The sequence below is a fragment of the Pogona vitticeps genome, chromosome 1 (assembly GCF_051106095.1).
Source record: "Pogona vitticeps strain Pit_001003342236 chromosome 1, PviZW2.1, whole genome shotgun sequence".
Classification (NCBI taxonomy): Eukaryota; Metazoa; Chordata; class Lepidosauria; order Squamata; family Agamidae; genus Pogona; species Pogona vitticeps.
Window position 1 is genome coordinate 109,357,495 of NC_135783.1, and position 26,183 is coordinate 109,383,677.

Below are 26,183 nucleotides of genomic sequence, written 5' to 3' on the forward strand. Positions count from 1 at the left end.
CACATCACATTCCGATGAAACAGAAACGGAGCTGAATTGTTGTCTTTCTAATACTGTACCAGGATTGGCAAGGAATTACATGATACTATATGATATCTAGGAATTTGCTCTAAGCTCCCTTAATTACGATGCAAGAGTATATGAAAAGATTCCCAGAAATGCAAGATGCTACAATTTCCAGCTTTCTTGAAAGCTGCTTGGGGGCAAAGAGAGCCAACAACCTCTTGCTCAAGGTCCTTACATAAAGAATGTCATTTCTTTTTAGCTCACGGTAATCATTCAGCCTGATATTTTGCATTTGTAGAGTCAGAGGAAATAATCAATGTGCTTCCAAAGAACTTGCAGATTTCTTGGACTGCTTTCACAGAATGACTTCATGCTTCCACCATTTTCCGGAGGAAATGGGAAGACAACAAAAGTTCCAGGTCTTTTTCCAAGAACATTCCTCGGAATACATTTCAAAAAGCAAGCAATCACCCAGATGGACTTGTTCCAATCCATGCTAATAATTCCAGTAAATGGAACTGGGACCTAATTATTATATTCCATCTAATTATCTTGCTTTCTGCAATACAGAACACATTGTCTATGGATCAGAACAATGGAAATTGCTCCTGGAATTTGCTGCTATGGTTTCACAGTGTATGTAGGTCAGTCTGAAGGAAGTGCCTTCAGTGAGGATGATGAATTGGATCCAGAGCTGTTCTCATATAAAACAGAGAAATGTTTCCGCTGAGACAGTGTCCCACTGCCCCATAAATTCCTCTGATTGCCCATTTCTGGTGTCCGGCCCATTCTAGACAATCACCCTCAGGTGTGTCTTCTGGAGGGAAAAGAGTGTTCCAGACAGAGTGCAGGCAGCTGCACAAGTGAACCTTCTTTGGAGGCCATTAATTTTATGTGTCCAAAGAAAGTGGTTTTTAATCTTCTAAAGCTCACACTGAAATAAACACGTCAATCTCCAAATCCCCAGCGTTTTTATTTTTGATGTAATTCATTTTAGGTTTCCCCTACCAGTGCAGTACTTTTCAAAATTTATTCTTGTAGAAAACGTATCTACCTGACTCTGCCTGCCATAATATAACCCTGATGGAAAAAAATGTGTACAGTGGGTAGAATGCTGGATCATGGTGGTAAAAGGGTAGGGAGGATGGAAAACTGGAAGGAGCAGGAATGGAATGGACTATCCTGGGAAAGATCAGGAAACCTGAACAACAGAACTCATCGCTACATTGTTTTGTGATCGGTTCTCTTTGTTGACATGAATATAGGCAGATCCAGGATAGAACTCTACTCTCATTCATATGCACGTATGCCTATCAGGCTTACATTCTGAGAATCAATTTGCAGTAGAGCCTCTAATGCATGGGTCTCCAAATTATGGCCCATGGGCCACACCCGGCCCATTTTATCTTTTTATCTGGACTGTACATATGTGAGAATGTGCGGGCAGGCATGTGGGCAGTCGGGAGTGTGGATGGGGGTGCAGGTGGGTGGGGGTATGGGCGGAGAGGCAGGTGGGCACATTCCTTTAGCCCTCGAAAATGTGGAAAATATATTATGTGGCCCTCACTGTGAAAAGTTTGGAGACCCCTGCTCTAATGCAATGAGTCAACATTTTGCTCAATCACATGAGATGGGCAGGTTTGATATTTGGGGCTTAGCCAATATAGATCTGTCTGTGGTTAGATGGCACATTAAACTGCTCTTAACACAAAAAAGTAAGCAGAATTACATCAAGGGTGCAAAATTACAGGGGGAAATCCATCATGTGAATCTATCAACAAAACACGCTGACTTCAATTTCTTAAATGTTCTTAGACGCAAGATGGGTTTTTTTTGCTATATCACATAATCAACAGATTTTTTTTAGAATGAATTAACACACAGTCCTATATGTGTCTACTGAAAAGAAAGACCCATTGAGTTTAATAAGGATTAATAATAATGCATGCCATCAAGTCAATTCCCATTTATGACAACTCTTTTCAGGCCTTTCTAGGTAGGAAATACAGAGAAGCAGTTTACCATTCCCTTCTTCTGGGGGTGTTGTGGGACGGTACTGTTTACCCAACTCCAACTGCTGGCTCCACAACCAGATACCTAAGCCCCTGAGTTATCCAGCTAGTCATCAGGATTACTTCTACATAAATGGGTATAAGACTGCAGGTTCTGTGCATGATTCATCAGAATTAAGACCTACTGAATTCAATAGTTCTTACTCCCACTTAAGCTTGTCTAGGAATGAAGCCTAACATTAACACATTCAATGCTAGGCTAACTTATATCAATGTCATCTGGGAACAACATAGGGTACAGAAATCTTCCCCAAATCATACCAACACAGCATATTCCAGCACTGAGTTCATTAATAAAGATTAATGAACAGAACAAGGGTGGGCCTAAACTAAAAACATACTGAATTGTTCCTTTTGATTAGCCAGAGCTTAGAAATTATTTTTTGGACAACGAATTCCAGAATCCCCAGCTAGCCTGGTCTATGGTCACATACAGTTCCCAGTACCTGTTGAACTGCTAACTTCTCTTTCAGTCTAGGTATCTTGTCCGTGTAACACTGATCACAAACTTTCTCTTTCACGTTCATCTGCTTCATAACAGTGGTTGTAAATCTTTTGGCTTTCTAGACCAGAGGTTCCCGGTCTTGGGTCCCCAGAAGTTCTTGAACTCAAACTTGCAGAAGCCTTCACTTCTAGCTTTGCTTACCAGGATTTCTGGGAGCTGTAGTCCAAGAACATCTGGGGACCCAAGGCTGGGAACAACTTGCTCTAGATGTTTTGGACTTCAGTTCCCAGGTTTCAGTCAATGCTTAGGGACTCTTGGCATAAAATCTCACAGTGTTTGGTGGCCCAGAAACTAACAGCTATGGAACATCTTGTACATAAAGGTAAAGGTAAAAGTTCCCCTTGACGTTTAGTCCAGTCATGTCTGACTCTAGGGGGCGGTGCTCATCCCCATTTCCAAGCCGTAGAGCCAGCGTTTGTCCGAAAACAGTTTCCATGGTCACGTGGCCAGCGCGACTAGACACAGAATGCTGTTACCTTCCTACCAAGGTGGTACCTATTTATCTACTCGCATTTGCATGCTTTCGAACTGCTAGGTTGGCGGGAGCTGGGACAGGTGATGGGAGCTCATTCCATCGTGTAGATTCAATCTTATGACTGCTGGTCTTCTGACCCTGCAGCACAGAGGCTTCTGCAGTTTAACCCGCAGTACATAGCTGGTGACAATACATTTATAATCCTGAGCACTGTCTTATACAAATGGCCACTGTAGCAGTGTATCACCAACTTTATGCTAGAAAAGAAATAAATACAATGTGACAAGGAACATAGGATCAAAATGTAACATATTTATTGAAACATGTACATAATTTTATACAAGTAGTAAAAGAAAGCATACCTGGGTCTGACAGAACAGGTGTCTCCTTTGTGGTATAGCCAACAATTCCCACTCTTTCTGAGCCAACATTTATAATTCTATAAGGAAGGAAATAACCTGTGATGTTGTTTGCTAATTGTTTGCTTGCTTTAATATTTGCACTTACAACAGGAAAATTAACATTTTTGAGCAGCGGATCCAATAATCCATCCACGCCGTTATCAAATTCATGATTCCCGATGGTCTATACAACAAACCAAAAAAGGAAAAGGAAAAGATTATCCCCTACAATCATGAACCATCAATTTTCATATAAATCCATGAAACAGAATTTCTTTTATTCAGATTCATCTATTTAACACTATCAAAAGAAAAGCATGTTATAAATAAATTCAATGAGTGTTTCTATTTGCTACTTTCCACAACTTCCTATTCTCCTAGGTATCTGGGAGGTTTTTTTAAAACCCCATCTTTCTTCTCTCAAGACCAAATAACAGGTACACTGATGATGCTAACTCTCACAGGAATCCCAATTATTTGAATGTTCATCATGCCAATTATTGCATACTAATAATGCCAATGCTGCCTTGAAAGCTTTCTCAGCCTGCTTGAAGTTGCCAACCTTGCCATGAACATGACATCTTGGCTTTCTAAATACTATCTTTGAGCAAGCTGCTCATCATACAAAGAGCAGCAGCAACAGCATAGGTAAGGGATTGTTTATCCTACCATCTTTACCTTTCCAGTCTCTTATAGGTGTCTCTTTAAAGACCCATTCAAACACGTTGAAATGGCAGGGAGTTCAACCCTTCCTGAGTGGCACAGCTGCAGAATGCAGGCAGGAGATAACATTTTAATTTCCCCCTTGTTTTCCATGTGTAAAGCACTTTTGTTCAAACAGAGAATCCACCACGTGTCATCAGAAGCTGCCCAGTCTGAACAAGACTGTTAACATGTTGTTTCTGCACACTTGAATCCAATAACCTGTAGTGAATTGTTTTCAAGCAGGGTGGCAGAGCAGAAGAGTGTGCCTCTACAGACCATCATGCGTGCATCCAAGATTCCACATATTCACTGAAGCACCATTTTTCATGCTTATATATAAGCTTTTCATTAGCCTCACATTGCTGTAAGAGGGATCAGAGGGAAAGCAATGTGATTTGATTCCTTTGCTAGCCAGATTTTAATCCAAAGACCCCAAATGAGTGACTTGAATGTCAGACAGAGAACAGCATGGCACCTTTAAATACAGACATACATGAGCTTTTGTGGGCACATAATCCACTTCCTCAGGTATATGGACAGCACTAAGTACCTTGAACACAGTGAGTACATGGAGTCTATTCTGAGAATCTCACAACATTGGCTTTGTGTCCACAAAAGTTCATTCGATAATAAATCTGTACGTCTTACAGGCATCACACGACTCTTCTGTATTTTCTTATAGATGGCTAACATAAATATCTTGCAAAAACTGCTGGTACGTCAGCCCTATCCTTTTCAGAGTGAGAAAGTTTTGATTAAGATTGACAGGGTCTTGCACATTCCATATGCACACACAATTATATAGGGTGAAAAGTTAAAATATACACAATCCATCATTCATAGCTGAAGTATCTTAACATTTTACCTATGTGCGAACACACATTTCAAAATTAGCAACTGTGACCAGATTACTTTGTGGCATTTGTTCAGTTTGTGTGATATATGCTAATCCTTGAGTATTCAATGCACCACCTCTCCCTTCCTTTTCGCCCTTTCTACTTTTTCTTTTGAATTTGCAAATAAATTTTTAACTTTAAAACACAGACACACACACACACACACACAAACACACATATACATATTTTCTCTCTCTCTATACACACACACACACACACACACACATTCATTCATACACACACACACACATTCATTCATACACACACACACACACACACACACACACACACACACACACACACACACATGTGGATAAACATGTATTCCCTCTGGTCTCCAGATCAGAACACTGGCAGAGGTTCTTCAAGCATAAGTACATTTACAGCACGATCTTCAGCAGTCTTCCTGATTAGTCCCTGCTTTGGTACATACTATTTGTTTAGGGCAGAACATGCTGATTTTCATTACAGTACAATATTGCAGGCACAGCAGAAGTTCTGCAATAATGTTAGGTTGACAGGTACATACCCATGTGCTTTTGGTTTCAGGTGCCTTTGTACACCTGACTACGGTATCCCTTCTCACCATAAGCACAATTATCCATATATACAAGTATTTCCCAATCTTGTGTCTTTGGCTATTGGTTCCAGAGGCTGCGTTCTCAGATTACAATTTCAACCACCCTAACCATTGGCTACAGGAGCTGGAGATGGTGAGAAATTGTAGTCCGACAACATTTTGGGGCCCAAAGTTGGAAGAAGTCTGATTTACAAGAATGAGTGCTTAAATGACACTAGATGCTCCCTTGATTTTACCTAAATAATCAACAAATATGTTAAATGTATGTGCCATCTAAAAATAGATCTTTATGTAAAAATGCATAGCAGTTCTGGAATTCTGCAAGATGTAAACTTTCACTAAATCTCTCCTTCCTGCATATTACTTACCATAGCTATTCAAATAAGGAAACTTAAGATCCACTGAGTGTCTTAGTACTAGTGTGAAGATGAGAGCAGCACACCTTTATAACTGCAGCCATCACAAATGGCAAGGTGTATCACAGCAGTAAAAGTAGTGCTTGCTACTTATCAAATGAGCAGAGAGAACAGACATAGCTGTGGGGCATAACCCATGCTTTGTATGCAGAAGGTTCCATGTTCAATCCCAGGCATCTCAAGATAGGAATAAAACAAAACAAAACCCTGTTCAAGTCCCTGGGCAGCCGCTGCCAATCCCTGTTGACAAAACTGGGCTAGAGGAAGCAATGGCCTGATTTAATATATATCAGATTCCTGTATTCCTATGAACATCACTTGACTGTAGAAAATTTCTCTTACCAGTAAATACTGCTACATCGTTGCACCAGGTGTTCTCAAACAAGAAATGGCCCATAATCCCCTGCCCAAAAATCAAGAATATGGGAGCCAAGCAAGCATAAACCTGGCTTATGCTAAGCATGTGCATGCATGCACGCGCGTGCACGCACGTGCGCGCGCACACACACACACACACACACACACACACACACACACACACACACCACGCCAGAGAAACCTTTCTATGTTGAAGAGCAGCTTAGAGGATGGAACAGCACATGGTATAACATTCTTTAACACTGGGCTGAACAGAAGAATATGCTTTTCCTGCTTTCACTGTGGGTGCCATACATCTGTACATCATGCTACGTTCTCAGCCCACAAAGAGCTCTGAAGTATGTGTACAAGGTTTCGCACCCTGCCGTGTACATAAAAGGGCATTCTGTTCCTCTGCATGCCCCCAGAAGGTCACACCACAGAACAAGAAGTAGCCATGTCATCTTTTCTCCCTTATACATGGATGGTTAAGGAAAAGAAATCTTTTTCTGTTTAGGACCACCTTCTGATACACTTCATATTACAGCTTAAATACTTGACTCGGCAAAGCTACACTAAATGAACATGACTAAATCTAGAGTAAACCCAGCAACTTAACATATTAAAGAAAAGACCAAATGTCATGACAATTCTGTACAATTAGATCTCTCAGTAATGAAATAAGCAATTCAGAGAACCAAAGAACTGTAAAGGGGGAAGTTACGCCTAGTGTAATCTGACCCAACCCCCTGCCAATGCAGGAATTGGAGTATTATCCAGTCTCTGTTTAACATCCCCAGTGAGGAAGAATATGATGGGGTTTTATTTACAACCCTGCATGCTCTCTGTGGTTTGTGTGAGTGGGAAGGACTAAGAATGTATGCAGTAAGTAAGCCGCATACACAAGTTGGTAAGCAAAGAATATTTTTTTATTCTTTCTCCTAAATATATCTCAGAGTGCATTACTGAGACTTTTAGTGCCAGTTACTGAGAAAGGGGTGGGCTATCTGGGGAACTTGTAGCTATTCTCCTCTATGGATCTCTGTACTTCTACTGTGTAGCAAAAAGGAATTTATTACAAATTCAAAACTTTTCAACAGAGCATGCCACCTTCCTTTCATGCAAGTTGCATTCAATGTCAATTCCTCCACTGTTTTCAGTACTGTACTGGAGTGCCCCAAAAGTCTTGTTCCAAACCAACTCCTCTGTTGGAGTTCTGAGTCACCACACTTGGAGGTGAGTGAGAAATGAGATCTCCACTAATAAACTCCAAAATGGCTACTTTCTGCTTGTTTTAACCAATTCACGATGCATAGCCTCCAGATCAAAGAATATGACATATATAACATACTGGTTATTTACTGGATCTTGTACTGGCTACTCTGATTAGCATCATCAGCTCTATAGTATTTCACAGTTACTGCATGCAGATAATTCTGTTTTTATTTTTTTAATATAATAAAAAAACATAAATGACAAATAGAATCACAACTCAAATATACAGTATAACCCACCACCGAGAATACACACACACACACACACACACACACAGAGAGAGAGAGAGAGAGAGAGAGAGAGAGAGAGAGTGTCTATGCTTCTAACCTTTATGTTATGTAAATACGTATTTTAGATAAGGGCTCCAAATCCCATTAAAACTATTTTCCTTCAACAATCTTTTTCTAACTTTCAATTTGAAGTTAATTTATTGTTAGTAGCTAGATTCCACATCTTATTATACGATTCTTCTAACATCAACTGATTATTATTTTTCCAATTCCTTGCAAAGAGCAACCTAGCTGCTGTTGTAACATAATAACAATTAGTTCCATTCCCCCCCATCTAATTGCCAGTTTCCAAATATATTTAACAATGCTAACATTGGACATATTTGTATATCTGTCCCTAGAATGTCTTTATTCTCATTAAATATAACCATCCATTCCTTCTGTCTCTCTTCACCTGCCCAACACATATGATAGTATGTTCCCCCTCCCTTTTTTTACATCTCCAGCATATAGATAACTCTTTATTCAATGTATTCAACATCATTGGTGTTAAAAACTATCTCCATATTACTTTATAACAGTTTTCCTTTACAATAACTGCTATATTTTTTATTATTCTTTCCCCCCAGATCCTCTTAATACCTCTTCACTGATTTCTTTATTTAAATCTCCTTGCCATATCTGTTTTATATTCATTCTCTATTAACATCTTATATATTACATTTATTATTCCTTTTCTTTGGATATTATCATCCATCTCTTCCCTCTTTTCAATAATTGCTTCATATTTAGTCATCCCCCTATATTCTCCTTCCCTTCCCTTCCCCAATTCCTTGATCCAGTTACCTGTCTTTCATTTAATCAAGTAATTCCTTCTCCTCCTAGTATCTCTCTTATTCCCTCTATATCTACAGTTAATTCTATCACTGAGTTCTACTACTCAATTATGGATTCCTTCTTCCATTCAGTAATGCGTGTCTGTTTGTATGTGTCTGTACCATTGCAAGCCAGGTATTCTTCAAAATATCCTTTGTGGGGCTCTTCCCAAGCTGCCTCCTATCCAAGTCTGAGTTGCTTAACTTCGAGATACCCTTACTGGGGCTTTTCCCTATTCAGTTTTCAATTGCTTAACTTCAGGAAGGTTATCATATCATGGCTGCCTCTTGTTATCAAGATTAAAGGTATCTTTTCATGATACCCCTGGTGATACAATTCTTAGCACCTTGCCAATGGTAGAGTGATTCAGGATTAAGGCAAGAAATGACTGCAATGGGTTTTGGCGCTGAGTAGGTCTTGATAATATGTTTTAACATAGAAAGAGAACAGTGGATCTTATTTCAGTAGCAGCATGCACAATGTTAATCACACAAGCTGTTTGCACAATTTTGTGGTGTCCATTACATGAACGGCTTGCAAACAGCACATGACCAGTCTCATGATGGATACTGACCAAATCATGCAAATCCCTTGTGCACTTCATCTTGAGCACACTGACATTTCAACAGCCATTATAATTACAGTGGTGCCCCGCATAGCGACGTTATTCCGTTCCGGATTAATTGTCGCTATGCAAAAACATCGCTAAACGGATCGAAAAGCCCCATAGGAACTCATTAAACTTAGTTTAATGTGTTCCTATGGGGCCCAAACTCACAGTTCAGCGAAGTTCCTCCATAGCGCCACCATTTTCGCGCCCTCGGTAAGCGAGGGCAGGGCATGAAAACACTTGCGGCGGCCATTTTGGGCACTCGGTGGCCATTTTGGAACCGCCAATCAGCTGTTGTAAAAACATTGCAATGCGAAGATTGGTAAGCGAAACGCTTACCGATCATCGCAATGCGAGTTTTTGCCTATCTAAACATCGCAATGCAATCGCTTTTGCGATCACAAAAGCGACATCGCTATGCGGATTCGTCGTTAAACAGTGCGCTCGTTAAACGAGGCACCACTGTAAAGGGTTGATTCCAGACTTCAGACACACATAGAGTAGATTCATTGAAATCAGTAGAGCTTAAGTTAATCATGACTCACTTGTCTCACTGATTTCAACACATTTGCTATAAGCATGAATATATCTGGATGCATCCAATACAGTGATGCCTCGCTTGACGAGGACAATTCATTCCGTTCAAATCGCTGTTAAGCGAAATCCTTGTCAAGTGAAATTAAAAAACCAATTGAAATGCATTGAAAACCAGTTCAATGTGTTCCAATGGGCGAAATACCTGCTCATTTTGCGAAGATCCTCCATAGGGCGGCCATTTTCCGGTGCCTGTAAAGCGAGGAATCCGTCCTAAAGCACAGCAGGGAGCCATTTTGCACAGCAGGCAGCCATTTTAGAGCCGCCAATCAGCTGTTTAAAAATAGTCGTCTAGCAAAAAATTGGTTCCCGAAGCAGGGAAATGATAATCATTAAGCGATTTTTCCCCATAGGAACATCATTTTGCGATCACAATAGTGATCACAAAAACTTCATCGTAAAGCAGTTTTGTCATTTAATGAGGTAATTGTTAAGCAAGGCACCACTGTATTAGACCAGTTTAAGATCCCACGTACAAGGGGATGTCATATTAAAACCAGAGATGTACAACTCTTATGCCCAGATACAGCCACTAGAGAAGCCATTCTAAGCCATTTCTGCTTGATCCTTCGTGAAACATCCCAACTGTACACATAGCAAATGCATGAATAAAATTTGGAGAAGCCGACAAAGCTAACCAAATAGGCTAATTATGCTCTCATTCTGTGCCTCCCTTCTACATAAGTGGATATCCACATCATAGGAAAATTGTAAGTGCTTTTTGCCCTTTGGATATTCCACATTAGGTCCAAGAAACCAGCTAAATAAGAGAGTTCATGTTGGTCTTAGCCAGCAACATGCCTTGGTGAGGAGCTGGAGACTAGCTAAAGTTGGAGGGGAATTGCACTGTGCCAGCAGAACAGTACAGCCAAAACCCCTCCAGTGGCTCAAGAGCAAACAGACTGCATCTGAAGAATGTCTTCTTCCTGAATAGGATTTGAGCGTGTACTGCCAAATGTTTGCCTTTATGCTTTCACAGGCAACAGTTTTGAACTCCTTGACACAATAAATACTTCATGAATTAGATTACAAGAAAGTGGTATAAAACATACTGAATCACATGTGTCAAACTCAAGGCCTGCGGGCCAAATCTGGCTCAGTGGGCTGTTTCATGTGGCCCTCACAGTGTTGTAGGGTCCAGGCCCCCTGCTACTGTGCAGTATACCAGGGGTCCCCAACCTGGTCGGTGGCTTCTCCATCCATCCATTGAGGACAGGTGTGCCCTTGGGGGTACACAGTCGCATGGAGAAGCATGGGTCTCAGCCACCCTCGATGTACAGCCTGGACTACCTGGCTGCCGAGTGCCTCGCATTCATTGCCGTCAGAGCCCTGATCCACCCACCCTCTAAGGACAGAGGAAAAGGAGGAAACGCTGCCACTGCGTGCCTTGGCACAGGTGTGGCTCACCTCCCCATGCCCTCCGTGGGCCATGATCCCGAGGCCCAGGCAACATCAGAATCAATTAATCTGATGTTCAGCACTGGTGTGATCACAACTTCCCCACCCTAATATCTAAGGTTAAAAAAAGAGAAATTACCACGTTATAACAAAGCAAAGCATTGGATTGCTTTTTAAAAAAACGACAAGACTACAGTACTTAGAAGCATAACAAGGGAAAAAAGGACTTCTGTGAAAAGTCATCAGCAAAAGAACTGTGCCTGAGATATATCTGCATGTTTATGTCCTGGTAATTTGGGATTATATATTGGCAAATATTGAGTAATGAATTGGATCTTATTTCAGACCCTTAAAACGAGCCGTGGACACACAGATGTAGTGATAAATCTGTATTTCATCAGATGGAAAATTAATTTACATTGATTTTGAAACATTATTTTTAAAATGTGAAATAAATAGGAGCTTCTCTAGTTTAATGGGAAAAGTGAGAAAGGTAATGTTAATTGTCCAATCACAGCACTTTGAAAGCTTTTTTTTAAACTACCAGCAATTAGAATTTCTGAGCCACATAGGCTAGGGAATTCTAGCAGCTGTCCGCAAAGGTGGTATTTCTGATCATGAATCAAATAACAGCCAGCGTCTTGAAGGATGGCAAGATCATAAAAATTCTGGCCAGAAGGCTCCAAAGTGACAGTAATAGCATGGTGGAGATTAGAGTGAGGAACAAATACTTCAGGCCCACATGGTCATCTCTTAGTATACCAGTTGCAAATGGGAAATCATTGGAAATGAGTAATTTAGCCAAGGTGACATGAAGAGGAATTGGGAAATGTGGGCCTTGAATTTATATCTTTCACTTCCAGTTTTTTTTGTGTACTAGATCACTTTGCTTTCCCATTTTCTGCAGACGATGAATAGTAGCGGGGTAGATATGTCACTCTCTGGATTCTAAGTGAATGCGTATTTTTCATTTACTACTTCCTCTTGGTAGAAACGTTCAAAAAAACATTCTGGTTTTTCAAGATCTGTCTGTTTCTGCTGCTCTGTTCTGAGAACAGTTTTGTAACCATTTGGGCTATAAGAAAACCAATGCATTTGCTGCTTTATTTCTGTGAGGACTGTGATTCTTGAAAGGGTTGCCCATGCCATTTTAAAACAAGTGTATCTTAAGAATATACCACTGAGCTCTTTGTAAAAAGTAAAGGTAAAGGTTCCCCTTGACATTTAGTTGTCGTGTCCGACTCTAGGGGGCTTATCCCCGTTTCCAAGCCGTAGAGCCAGCATTTGTCTGTAGACAGTTTCCATGGACATGTGACCAGCGCGACTAGACACAGAACACTGTTACCTTCCCACCGTGGTGGTACCTGTTTATCTACTCACATTTACGCACTTTCGAACTGCTAGACTGGTACTACTCTTTGTAGTATAGATATAAAGACTAGATACCTTTATATAGTCTTACAGATACAACCGGCCCTTTGAGGGCAACCATAATACCGATGCGGTCCAAGATGAAATTTGACACCTCCGTAATAAATATATAAATCAATAATTTGGGGGTTAAAGGATTAAATCCATGGGTTCTGAAATTCCTGTTACCCAAGGACAACCAAACTGGCTGTAATATATTATCCCATGGCAAGGAGATGCAGTGACATGTATGCTGACATTCCTGGCAAAATCCCTCTTGCAAAGAACGTCTGGACTTTATACCTAAGAGCAACTTTCCAGATAAATTCTATCCTGTCATTAACTTTTGGACTTTAAATTCTTCACACAGCTATACACCTGATGATCCTGATTCATGAAAACTTGAAGATTGTATGATGCTTTTTCAGTAGTCTATAAAGTTATCGCCTACTCTTACATTTATATTTTGTATTGACTACATGGCTTCCTTTTATTTCAATGGTATTACAAAGATACCAGCCGCCACCACCCATATCAACAAGAAGACACATGGATTCTCAGCATCAGCAGAGCAGGACTACAACTATTAGATGATAATATTTTGACTTCAATCTGACCCCAATTGGCTAGACCTAGTGGGTTTACTAAATTACCACCTCAGTTCTCAGATGGGAGGACTCAGGCTTTCTGTGTCAACCTCGCTCCTTGCCTAAGCAGAAACATGTATGTTTCAAAGAAATGCCAAAGTGGAAGGGGTGTGCCTTTTTGTTTGAAGAACTGGGGTGTGACATTCAACCTACAGCTGCCTCTGCTATAACTTTAAAACAACAGCTCTAATGCAGCCTGCCTTTTTCCTGATTTACATCTTAAAAAGATGTGCCTGGAGAAATCTATCTTCCCAAGAACATTTGGACTTCACATATAAGAGTAACTTTCCTGGCAAAATCCATCTTGCCTTGAACTTCTGGACTTTAAATTCTTCACCGTGCTACACACTCGATGAAGTGAGTGTTCCTAACATGCATGTTCAAAGTTTGCAGATTGACAAATATTTTTAAGCCGTCTATAAAGGTACTGCCTACTCTTGCATTTGCATGCATACAGGATGTTGCAAGTACCTGTAAACCTTACATGTCATATCCAACACCTGTAGTGAGAGCCACTGGGAGCTGTTGGATTGATTGATTGATTGATTTGATTTTTATACCACCCATCTGGCAGCCAAGTCCACTCTGGGCAGTTTACAACGACAACAATAACATAATAACAGGGAGCTTGACAACACCCATTAAATTTTAAAAGGTACAAAACAAATTGCAATAAAAATACACAGTAGAACATAACAAAGAAAATACTGTAAAGTGAAAAACATGGTGATAGGTTAGATGTTAAGTTATTGGAGGCACTGTTGCATCATAGTGTTTTTAGAATTGAGAAAGCCTGTCTGAATTACCAGGTTTTTAATGGTTGTTGTGGGTTTTTCCGGTCTCTTTAATAATAAAGAGTTTTTAATAATTTTTATAGGTACACTGCATCAGAGATTCCACAGAGGATCTCAGAAGAAAGGAGCCAATAAACCTTCAACAAGTTCATTCCAAATATGATGTGAATTCAGTTTGACTGTGAATGCAAACCAGTCAGCCATAAGGTGCTTCACATATGTAAAGCACGTGTAAAAAGTATCTTTGCACATGACAACAAAGCACAACTCTGCATGTGTACACATTGTGTATATACATCATGAAGTCTAATGCATGTACATCAGAATGACCCTTGCATGTAAGCATAGCAAGGAAAACACACACAATGGAAAACATGCATTTGCCAATGGAAAATGTTTGAAGCAGCCCAGAAGGAGTTCCAAACACGCTCTTCAGCACCCTACCAAACACTGTCCTAATTGCACCAGCCTTTTAATGCCACATGTTTAAACATTTTCAATTAAGCATTTGTATCCTGTCATCTCAGTAAAATCCTACCATTCCTAAATTAACAACTGAAACAGCACATTTGTTTTCAAAGGCATCTAGGGATTGTGTAAAATCAATTTTAAAACTTGGTAAATACAAGTACAAGCTGGTGACTAAACAAAGATATTACTTTTAGGGCCTGCTGAGCTGATAATGAGAGGGCAGACTCCAGCAGATTCACTCAGAGAAAGCTGATTTGATGAACGGTGAACACACAGTGGATAAAAATGTATTTCCCTTGTGTGTAATCATACCTGCTGCTGAACTGAATCTCAACGAGTTAAATATTAGTCAAGGGTTCTTAAGCCACTGCCAAATGTGAAATACTGTACGACTACTAAATAGGCTGTTAACTACTGTCATTTTCCTTCCCAACTAACCACAGCCCTCTTTACAAAACAACGTTCAAAGGTAAATTCAGTTATTCTTAACTCATTATCACGTGCTGTTTCTCCTGTCCCTTTGGCCATCTCTCACTAAGGACGATGTTGGCCAGGGCGGAGGGGTGTTGCACTCCAGCAACATCTGGAGGGCTGCACATTCCCAGGACGTGCTCGAATCCTTTCTCAGGGCCAGATCCAAACCAGAGAGGACACTCATTTGGAATCAGCAAGTGGTCTTTTAAAAATCAACAACAACGGGTTGGGATGAACAGAGTGCAAACTGCTCCGGATCAGTAGCCCGAGAATGAACAGGAGGGGTAAGCGCCCGTGGTGTCCCCTGTAGCCCCAACCCAGGCCAGGCACGTCTATGAGGAGGAAAGCGCGCCCCGGCGGCCGTGCGCCCTGAAGCGCGGACTCCTCAGGTGCAGCTTCTCACAAGAATGGGAAGCAGCGCGGGCATGGCTGGGGCATGAGGGCGCCAGGGGCAGCTGGTCCCGGAACGAGGTTTCTCACCGGGTGGAGGGAAAGCCCTCACGCTTCGCCGCGGGCCACAGCAGCTGCTCTCGTTCCTCTCTCCTTTAGGGCACGCGTGAGCTTCCCCCCACCCGCACTGCCCCCCCCCCCCGCTCACCATGGCGTCGTAGCCCAGGAGGTTCATGAAGCGCACCACCTCGCGCCCTTTGAAGTAGCTGAACCAGACGGTGCCCTGGTACTGGTCGCCGGCGTCGAGGAGCAGCACGTTGTCGTGCGTGGCGCGGATCTCCCGGATCTTGGTGGCCCTGCGCGCCACGCCGCCGTAGCAGTCCTGGCCAGCGCACTTGCCGGAGTCGCGGCTGGTCTCCTCCACGCGGGCGTGCACGTCGTTGGTGTGCAGGATGGTGAGCTGGAAGGAGCCGCCGCGGGCGGCCGAGAAAAAGGCGCAAAGCAGCGCCAGGAGGGCGGCCAGCCTGCGCGCGCCCCTGGGCGCCTCGCGCGGCCGCCTCGCGCCCTGCATGGTCCCGGCGCCACTGAGGGCGGCGGTGGCCACCGGGGCCGCTTTGGGCTCTCAGCCCCGCGGGCGGGCGGGCGAGGGAGGGAGGAGCGGGACGAGTCCCGCCCGCTTGAATCGGAACGCCCCCCCTCCCCGTTTGATGGTGCTCGTGGCACCCTTCGAGCCTCCCTGGGCTACTCCTCCCAGCCTTACTCAGCCTGCCCGGAGAGGAACTCTGGCCGTCCTGGTTCTTTTCCCTCTGCCTGGGGTGGTGGTGGTGGTGCTTGAAACACACGAATGTGTGTACCTATCTTGAATGCCTTCCGAAAACCGTTATTTCTGTCGAGTTCCACGTTTGTTGGTGTTGTTACTTGCTGTCAAAGTCGCCTCTGATTTATGGCGGTCCTGTGAATGAGCGATCTCCAAAATGTTGTGTCTTCAGCCTCTCCGCTCAGCATTTCTAAATTCAAGGCTCATATTTGATCTTTTCCTGCTGCCTTCGACCTTTCCCAGCATTATTGTCTTTTACAGAGATCCTGCCTTCTCGTGATGACCCCACAATAGAACAACCTCAGTTTCATTTTTGCCTCCAGAGATAGTTTAGACATTATTTGATATGAATTCCACTTGCTTCTCATTTTGGCAGTCCAGACTCCAGGATAGCCACAAACCAATCCTTCAGCACCATATTTCAAACCAATCAATATTTTCCTCACAAATTTCTCTACTTTCCAGCTTCCACACCCACATACAGTGATCTGGAATAGGATAGTGTGGATGCTGTTGGTCTTGGTCTCCAGTGACATATCCTGAAACTTCATTATCTTTTCTGATTCCTTCATTGTTGCCCTTCTGAGCCTCAGGCTTCTTCAGATTTCTTGTCTGCTATCTCATTTTGGATTAATAGTTGAACCAAGATGTATGCATCTCTAACCACTTCAATTTCTTCCTTGTCAAGCATAGAATTTTGTATTTCCTCTGTAGTCACAATTTTTGTCTACTTCCAACTGCAGTCCTGCTTTGGCTTTCGTTTCACACTTTCACTAAAATGATCCAAGTCATTGTTTCTTTTTGCCATTAGGATGGTATTATCTGAATATCTTAAATTATTAGTCTTTCTTCCACCAACTTTCAGTCCTCCTTTTTCTGAATCTAGTCTGGCTTTCTGTATGAAATGTTCTGCATATTGAACAGATAGGGGAATACTGTACAGGGCACCCTTGTCTGACCCCTTTGCCTTTGGGAAACATTTCTCTCTCTCCATATTCAGTTGTAATGATAACTTGTGTCCACAGTACAGGTTATGCATCAGGATAATCACACCCATTGAGGCACACCTGTTTCAGGACAACCCACAGATTCTCATGATCTACACAGTCAAAGGTTCTTCTGTTGTCTATAAAGCATAGATTAATCTTCTGAAAAATTTTGGTGCACTTCAGTAGCCAGCAGAAATTTCCAATATGATCTCAAATAGCTCTTCCTTGAGCACCTTGAGCTCAACACCTTGAGCATCAATTTGTTTGCGTGGGAAGTTAAAGCAATGGTTCTATATTTCTGCACTCCTTGGCATCTCCTTTTTTGGGGGATTCAAATGTATTTTTTATTTATTTTTATTTATTTTATTTATATCCCGCCTATCTAGTCAATTGACCACTCTAGGCGGTTCACAACAAAGGGAACAACAATAATAAAAACCATTTTACAAAGAGGGAAACTTTCAACAATTGGATAAAACACTAGGAGAGAGAATGTTTCCAGTCTGTGGGCCATTGTTTTAATTTTTTAAAATATTTGTTTGTATATTCTTGACAGATCCAGTCTCTGTGGCTGGAAAGAGTTCTATTGGTATTCCATCTACCCTGGTGATTTACTTCTTCCTAATGCTTTCAGAGCAACTTTCACTTCACTTTCTAGAACTGCAGATTCTTCATCATAAGATTCATCTTCAAATAGTCTGTCGTCCTTTTTTCTATATTCATCATTATACTCCGTAATATCTTTTCTATTTTCTTCTGGTCAGACTGTGTGCCTCCCTGTTGGTCATTCAACATTCTTAATATAGGCTTGAATTTCCCTTTGATTTCTTGGATCTTCTGGAGGAGATTCTTCTCCCCCCCCTTTTCTTGTTCTTCTCAGTTTCTTAGCACTGGTTATTGTAATAGTTTTCTCTGTCTCTATGTGACAGTCACTTAAAAACTGCATTTAGAACTCTGATCCTGTTTCTGTCACCTTTTACTTTTGCTTCTCATCTGTCTTTTACAATGTAAAACATTCCATCATTCATCTAGGTTTTTATTTTATTTTTTACTACAAGAATTGTATTTTTGTATTATTCTCTAATATTTCTGGTTTCAGTGCACAGTTCTTCAGATTCATGGTCAGTAAAGCAAATATGTTCAAAATGTAGACTTTAAATTCAATAGTTATGTTGTTTAAATAATATTTTGGCACTAGGATTCTTTTAGTATTCTTTTCCAGCTGTATTCTAATGTTGGACATTAGCGGTTCATGATCAGTACCACTGTTGGCTCCTGGACTTACTTTGGCAGAGAGAATACAGCTCCAAACCTTGCTTCCAATTACACAATCAATATTATCTGTCTGGTAATGTCCATATATACAGTCTTCTGTTTGGTTGCTTGAAGCATGTATCAGATAAACAAATTGTTGGCTTTGCAGAACAAATCACTCTCCTACTTTGTTTCTGACCCTTAGACCAAATTTTCCAAATATATTTGGTTCTACTTTGTTCCCTACCTTTGCATTCCAGTCGCCTATGATTATAAGTCTTGCATAAAAGCTTTCAATTTCATCTCCGGCATTAGTAGTTGGAGCATTGACTTGAATGATATAATTTCCATGAAGTCCAATTGATATTATTTGGTATGACTTTGCTTTATAGCCCCTAACTGCATGTGCCACATCTTGTCTCAATATTAGAGCCACTCCATTTCTTCTGGATTTGTGATTTCCAGCATAGAACATTATGCAGTTGTCCGACTGAAAATACTGTCCATTTTCATTCACTGACACTAAACATTGCAATGTTTATATATTCCATGTCTTGCTTTACAGTTCCCAGTTTACCTTGATGCATACTTCTCACATTCCATGTTCCAATTGTATTTGTTGTGCAACATTAGACTTTCCTTTCAGCTCTGCGCACGTCAGGCATTAGATGTCCTTTCTGCTTTAATCTAGTTACGTTATTAGCAACAGAGCTATTCATACTTTTCCCTTCCTCTTCCCCAGTAGATGATTGAGTGTTTTCCAACCTGGGAGTCTCATCTTCCAGCACTATCTCTTTTTTCATTTTAAACTGTCTCATCATAGGGTTTTCATGGTAAGGAATGTTCAGCAGGGGTTTACCATTGCTGTCTTTTGTGCAGTACTAGCCAAAGTTAGCTTGAGCATCAGTGCCATTGCCTCCTCTACCAGTGTCACCTTCAGCTACCACTGCTGCCCTTAGCTGCCTTGAAGAGGGTGGATGCATCTTAGTCTGGTGTCTCAAATTATGGCCATTCCGCCTTGGGTGACCCTGCTAGGAGTCCAGCCCTGTACGCCATGGTTTTATAGGTTCTCTATCACTGCAGGGTCAGGTTGTTCTTTTCCATCCTTCCTTTTAGCTTTCTGATTTTAATTATCAACTGAACAACCTATTCTTATCTCTATGACCCCTCCCCCATCTGATGATCATCACATTAGCCAGCCCTGTCCCGAGGGCTTCAGTTCCTTTCTTCCTTCCTTCCAAGAATATTGTGTGCTTTGTTTCCCCCCCCCCCAGCTATTTAAGTTTAATTTTTCCCAACAGCTGGGCACAAAATGTGTAATCTGAAGAAAAAAATACAGTTAGAAATGGGTAGAGATTAACTCAGAAGAAAGGAATGGCTCCAATAGTTGCACCATAGTATGATAAATATATCAGCTAATATTGGATAAAATTATCTTAAAAATTTTCATACTATGGTGCAATTATTGGAACCATTCCTTTCTTCTGAGTTGATCTCAGAAGAACAGGTAACATTAAGAACATTTAGCAGCTAGCATCAGGTCTTCCATGGTATATGTTGAGGGGCATCAGAGTACATTTACATAGATGTGGCATGGGCTGCTCTTCTCTGCAAAGGACTACATTGGTGCAAAAAAGCTTCACTTTGATTCTGTCAACTCTACTATAGCCTATTAAATGACTTCAATGCAACACAGTTCTCCATGTGACCATGTGAGTTACATTTTCCTGGGGTCCTGTCCATTTTATAACATGGCTGGTTCTTCCTTTCCCCATCACAGTCTTGCCATCCTCTGATGTTTCTTCAGGATGCACAGATGTTCTGCAAAAGACATTTCCATGATTTTAATGTGAGACTGTCAGGATGGAAGTCAAAGAGCAGGTGTACATTTGATGTAGATGCTTTTAGGCTTTCACTATTAGCTGCTACCTGTCACCATATGTCACTGGTTTTAATGCCTGCTAGGAAACTGATTTAATCAATAGCAGTTGGCTTCAGGCATCCGGTAACAATTCTACAGACTTCATTGACTGCTGTGTCTACCTGTTCTGTATAGAGAGAACTATACCACATCAGCCTGTAGAGTATTCGCACGGCCAAGGCTGTAGTTCTTAGTGTTTGTGGTTATATCTCCCAGGTGGTTCCATGAAAGTTTTCAATGACTGTTGCTTCTTGCAAAGACCATTTTGTTTTGATATTTTGGCAGTATTTTGTGTAGTCCAGTGTGCAATCCAAAATAATGCTGATCTATAAGAAACACTGCCCAAATACTTGAATTATATAATTTCCATGAAGTCTGATTGATATAATTTGGTCAGACTTTGCTTTATAGCCCCTAACTGTCTGTGCCAGATCTTGTCTCAGTATTAGGAAAAGGTCTCTGTAAAAGACAACATTGTAGGCTGCGTCTAGTCTCCATATCCCATGAGGTACTAGTTCCCCCTCTATTCAGAACTGGTTAGGCCTCAACTATACTGTGTCCAGTTTTGGATACTGCACTTTAAGAAGGATTCCCATGAACTGGAACAGTTTTAGAAGAGGGCAACAAGGATCATCAGGGGACTAGAAACCAAGCCCTATGAAAAAAGACTGAAAGAACTGGACATGTTTAGCCCTGAGAAAAGAAGACTGAGGGGAAATATGATAGCACTTTTCAAATTCTTGAAAATTAATCATACAGAGGAGGGGCAGAATCTGTTTTCAATCTTCTCAGAATGCAAGAAATGCAATAATGGGCTCAAGCTACAGGAAGCCAGATTTAGGTTGAATGTCAGGGAAGACTTCTTAACCGTTAGAGCACTACAACAGTTGAACCAATTATCTCAGGAAGTTGTGAGTACTCCAATATTGGGGGCATTCAAGAGAAAACTGGACAGCCATCTGTCAGATCTGCTTTGATTTAGATTCCTGCATTGATCTCCTGCCAACCTAGCAGTTCAAAAGCATGTAAATACGAATAGATAAATAGGTACCACCTCGGTGGGAAGGTACCTATTTATCTACTCGTGTCTAGTTGCGATGGCCATGTGACCTCAGAAACTGTCTTCGGACAAACGCTGGGTCTACGGCTTGGAGACGGGTATGAGCACCGCACCCTAGAGTCGGACACAGCTGGACTAAATGTCAAGGGGAACCTTTACCTTTACCTTTATTGATCAGCAGATTGGAATCAATGGCCTTATAGGTCCCTTCCTTTCTCTTGGATTCTACCTTATTTTCTAGCAGGGTGACAGGCTGAAATCCAGCAGGTGCAGCTATTTGCACTGTATGCAGATGCAAACGTTTTCTGCCACATACATTTGTCATAATGAGCCATATCTCTGGGACTAGGGAGGGGATTCCATATCAGTCTGTAATATGGAAGCAAACAGTTTGAAACCAAAATATTGGGTATGTGGCACTGCTGTGCAAGTATACTCCATCTCCCCCTCCCCCAGCTATTGCTACATGCAGTTTAAGGCCACCTTAAGAAAAATCATGGAAAAAAACCTCCATTTCAGAACTCACTGTGTCTCAACTATCTGCATCATCTCAACTGAATGTCCTTTTCCACGTACTGTTTATCTGTAGTTTGAGTACTCTTAGGTACTCCTGATATGAAGACCAGACATTTTGTGGGCAGAAATTGAAGTTATGCCTGAGACAGTATGTAACAAGGTAGGAAGGGAAACTCTCTCACACAAGTAATTACAGAGAGTCTTTCAACACTTGAAAGATTAACAGTTTTACTATGGTACAACCTTTCATAAAGTTCACAATGCTCTGCTCTTTTCACTACCTAGTTTGTTTGTTTTTAATTGTCACTGGTGATGCCGCAAGTTTAGATTATAGGAGACTTTTGGGGTTTTGTGTGTGTCTGTAACCCCATATGTTTCAATTTAACATGCCTTCCATATTAACTTTTTAAAAAATATACGGTTGTTTTTCCTTGTGTTTTGTAATCTCTTGGCTGGCAACAGAGAAAAATGAAGCAAGCTGAAACCATCCAAGAGTGAGAACTGGACAAAATATGCCGGGTAATTGCATCTTGAAAATACTAGGCTTAAAGTGTCATGATGTAACACTCTAAATTAATGTATTTGCAAATTTAACAAAATTAAGATATTTGCAAACAAACATTTATGACCATTTTAGTATGATCAAGGTATCTCCCCTGCCATTGACAAAATTGAATAAAATTAATGCTAGTTATCTGAATGTCTGTTGGAAATGTGAGAAGGAAATTGGTACATAATTTCATATGTGGTGGGAATGCAAAAAAGTACAAAGATTTTGGAAACTAATATTTAAAGAAGTAAATGACCCCCATATGTGAAAAAGATTTTATTTATTTATTTACTTAAAATATTTTTACCCCACCTCTCTCCTTAAAAAGGATCCAAGGTGGCTTACATCATTAAAAGACAGTATTTGTGTCTAGACTCAACATACTATGGTTCACTTTAATAATGATTTGCAAAACAAGCCATTTTGACTTGTTTATGCAGCAAAACTGTTAAAACAGACATTACTTGGATTGAGAAGCAACAGTATGTTTAACAGCTTAAAAACAGAAGTAAAATCATATAATCGCCTCCTTGCAACTGTGTCAGAGGATCAGGGAGGAAGACCATATGCACAAGCCTGGGGCTCATAAATTTAATACTGAACCACAGGTTAGCATTAAACCAGGACATCATGAAAAACTAGAGGGAGTGCTCCAAGCAGAGGTGTGGCAGACTAAAAGAGATGACTATTCAGTTTAGAAGGGGATTATACCACAAAGGTATAAGAAACAGAACTGAGAGTAACATATCAGAAATATCGTATTTTTTGCTCCATAAGACGCACTTCCCCCCCAAAAAATGCGGGGGGGGGGGAGTCTGTGCGTCTTATGGAGCGAAGGCGGCGATTTCACCCCCACTGGCCCTGTGGGGGGGAGTGTCGCAAGGGTCTGAGTGAGCCTTCCCGGACCCTTGCGCCGCTCCCCCCACCCCCACGGGGCCAGCATGGGCGAAATCGCCAGCTTCCAGGTGGGGGAGCATCGCAAGGGTCTGGGAAGGCTTACTCGGACCCTTGCGCCACTCCCCCCACCCCCATGGGGCCAGCGCGGGCGAAATCACCAGCTTCTAGGACCTTTTCTGAGCCTTTCAAGCCTCAGAAAAGGTCCTAGAAGCTGGCAATTTCGCCCCCGCTGGCCCCATGGGGGGTGGGGGAAGCGGCACAACGGTCCGAGTGAGCCTTCCAGGACCTTGTGCCTCTCCCCCCACCCCCTACGGGGTCAGTGCGGGTGAAATCACCAGCTTCTAGGACTCTTTTGAGGCTTGGGAAGCCTCAGAAGAGTCCCAGAAGGTAGCGATTTCGCACCCTCTGACCCCCTGGGGTGGCAGGGTGAGTCCCTAAAGCAGGGGTCTCAAACTGTGGCCCTCCAGATGTTCTTAGCCTACAGCTCCCAGAAGCCTTCAGCACCACCTCTGCTGGCCAGGATTTCTGGGATTTGAAGTCCAAGAACATCTGGAGGGCCACAGTTTGAGACCCCTGCCCTAAAGGATCCTGGAACACACCCTAGGTCCCTTTAGAGACACCCTGCCCCCCCGGGGTCAGAGGGGGCAAAACCACCACCTTGTTGGACTCTTTTGAGGCTTGGGAAGCTTCAGAAGAGTCCCAGAAGGTGGTGATTTTGCCCCCTCTGGCCTCCGGGGGGGAGCTGGGGGAGCCTCCAAAGGGTCCTAGGGTGTGTTCCATAAGATGGACTTCTCCATAAGGCGCACCAATTTTTAGGAAAAGAAAACAGATTATTTTTTTCCTGTTTTCTTCTCCTAAAAATTTGGTGCGTCTTATGGAGAGGTGTGTCTTATGGAGCGAAAAATGCGGTATGTTTGATGTTCATGTATTCAAGATTTATTTAATAACAGATAAGCATGAAACTTTGCTTTAGGGCAAACACAGCAAGAACTATGCAGAATATATAAGAACAACTATTTCAAGAACTTTAAACTTATTCTCCATTTCACTTTCTAGATCTCTCACTTTAGTACAACTCTTCATTTATTCCACTGAAGCAGAGTCCCGAACTTAAAGTGCTTAGAACCCCCCAAAATATACACCAAGGACAAAGCACGCCACAATAGTTACCTATTTGGTTTGCAGTACTCTTTACAGTATTTTGCTTCTACTTTGAAAAATACTGGGTGTTTGCTTAACAAATATGCACTGTATGTCTGTACATTCTGGATTATGATAACAGCCTGCATTACGTCATGCTCTGAAATAATCTACCCTCTCTCAGGAACACACTATCTCCTGAGCACTAACTAAACATCTGTCAACGTTACTTCTTGACTGCAATACCTAATGAGGTCTCCTGTAGTTCTTGAGCTACTTGTGACAATCCAGAGATTAATTTACCGAAGTCCAAAACTTCTGAAGGGGGCTGAGAACCAGAAGTTCCACCACTTCACTTTCTCTATTTTGTGTGTGGCAAAGGGCAGGGAGAAGGGACTGAATCTTGGCACTTCTTGCATAGCACTTTTGAAGAAAATTACACATGTGGAAAACCAGTTCTAGAGCTCCCTGAAATGCTCTGCAAGTGGAGGGGTACTTATCTTATGAAAACTAGGAATGAAATTTGGGTCAACCTGGTCAGGGCTGAGGAACAGTATAATAACTGTAGTGGCACATCAGTGGCTTTAATCCTGAGATAGCTTTGTTATCAATATTTGAGAATGCGGAATATGATAAGATGACTAGAGAAAGTACTACCAATTTATTAACAGCAGCCAGATTAATAATAGCTAGGAATTGGAAATCAAAGTCTGCATTTCAAATGGAAGAATGGTATAATGAAATATGGAACATTGCTATAAATGATAAGTTAACTTGTAACTTAAAGGTTAAGAAAGGAGAGATGAAAAAGAATAATTTCTATGATATATTGGGCAGATTTCTTAAATATGTGCTAACAAGAGGAAAAGGGAAAGCTCCTAATTGAGAATCAGTGCAGTTCTGGAGAAGAGGACAATAAAGGAAGAAGAAGAAGAAAGATAGAGGAAGAAGAGGATCACTGCAAGAGGTCTCGACTACTGTGGTGGGGAGCACAGTCGATTTGTATTTTGGTTTATGTATTTCATATTTGTGTTTATGTTGTAGTTTAAGGGAAAAATACCAAAAAATATGACAATTTTAATATGTAAGTACATGGCTTGGCTTGGCTTTGACTTAGTTTTTCTTGGACAGAGTACCTGTCATTGGTCTGTACCAAAGTATATTTTTTTAAAGGCATAAGCCAGATGCCTTTCCTTAAACTGCACCTGTGATGGTGTTGTCATATCAAACTGGAGTATGTTCTTGCTAGGAGAAAAAAAGATGCAATCAAGTATCATTCACACAGAATTCTGCTTATCTTTACCCTGAAGCCTCCTGCATATCCAGAAATGTGGTCTGGAAGACCCAAATAGATTTTCCTAAGCAGAATTAAAGTATGCTGTGTGGAACTTTCAGGTAAGTGTGAAGTACAATATTTGAACATTAGGACTATAACCTTGTGTCCCAGGAATAAGTGC

The 26,183-nt window shown here is 41.5% G+C and overlaps 1 protein-coding gene and 1 long non-coding RNA gene across 2 annotated transcripts in view; one reads left to right on the plus strand and one right to left on the minus strand.

Moving 5' to 3' along the window:
• The window catches only part of NT5E (5'-nucleotidase ecto), a 36,535-nt gene extending 20,335 nt beyond the window's left edge, over positions 1-16,200 (minus strand). Inside the window, exons 1-2 of the mRNA XM_072999060.2 lie at positions 15,791-16,200; positions 3,421-3,643 (exon numbers count right to left, since the gene is read on the minus strand). Coding sequence (XP_072855161.2) covers positions 3,421-3,643; positions 15,791-16,153 — 586 coding nt within the window. The 5' untranslated portion in view covers positions 16,154-16,200. The remainder of the gene's footprint in view (positions 1-3,420; positions 3,644-15,790) is intronic.
• On the plus strand, positions 15,899-25,699 carry LOC140706959 (uncharacterized). Its single transcript, XR_012086934.2, has 3 exons — positions 15,899-16,037; positions 22,602-22,658; positions 25,564-25,699. It is a non-coding gene; the product is annotated as an uncharacterized LOC140706959 (long non-coding RNA).
• Positions 25,700-26,183: the final 484 nt, after the last annotated feature.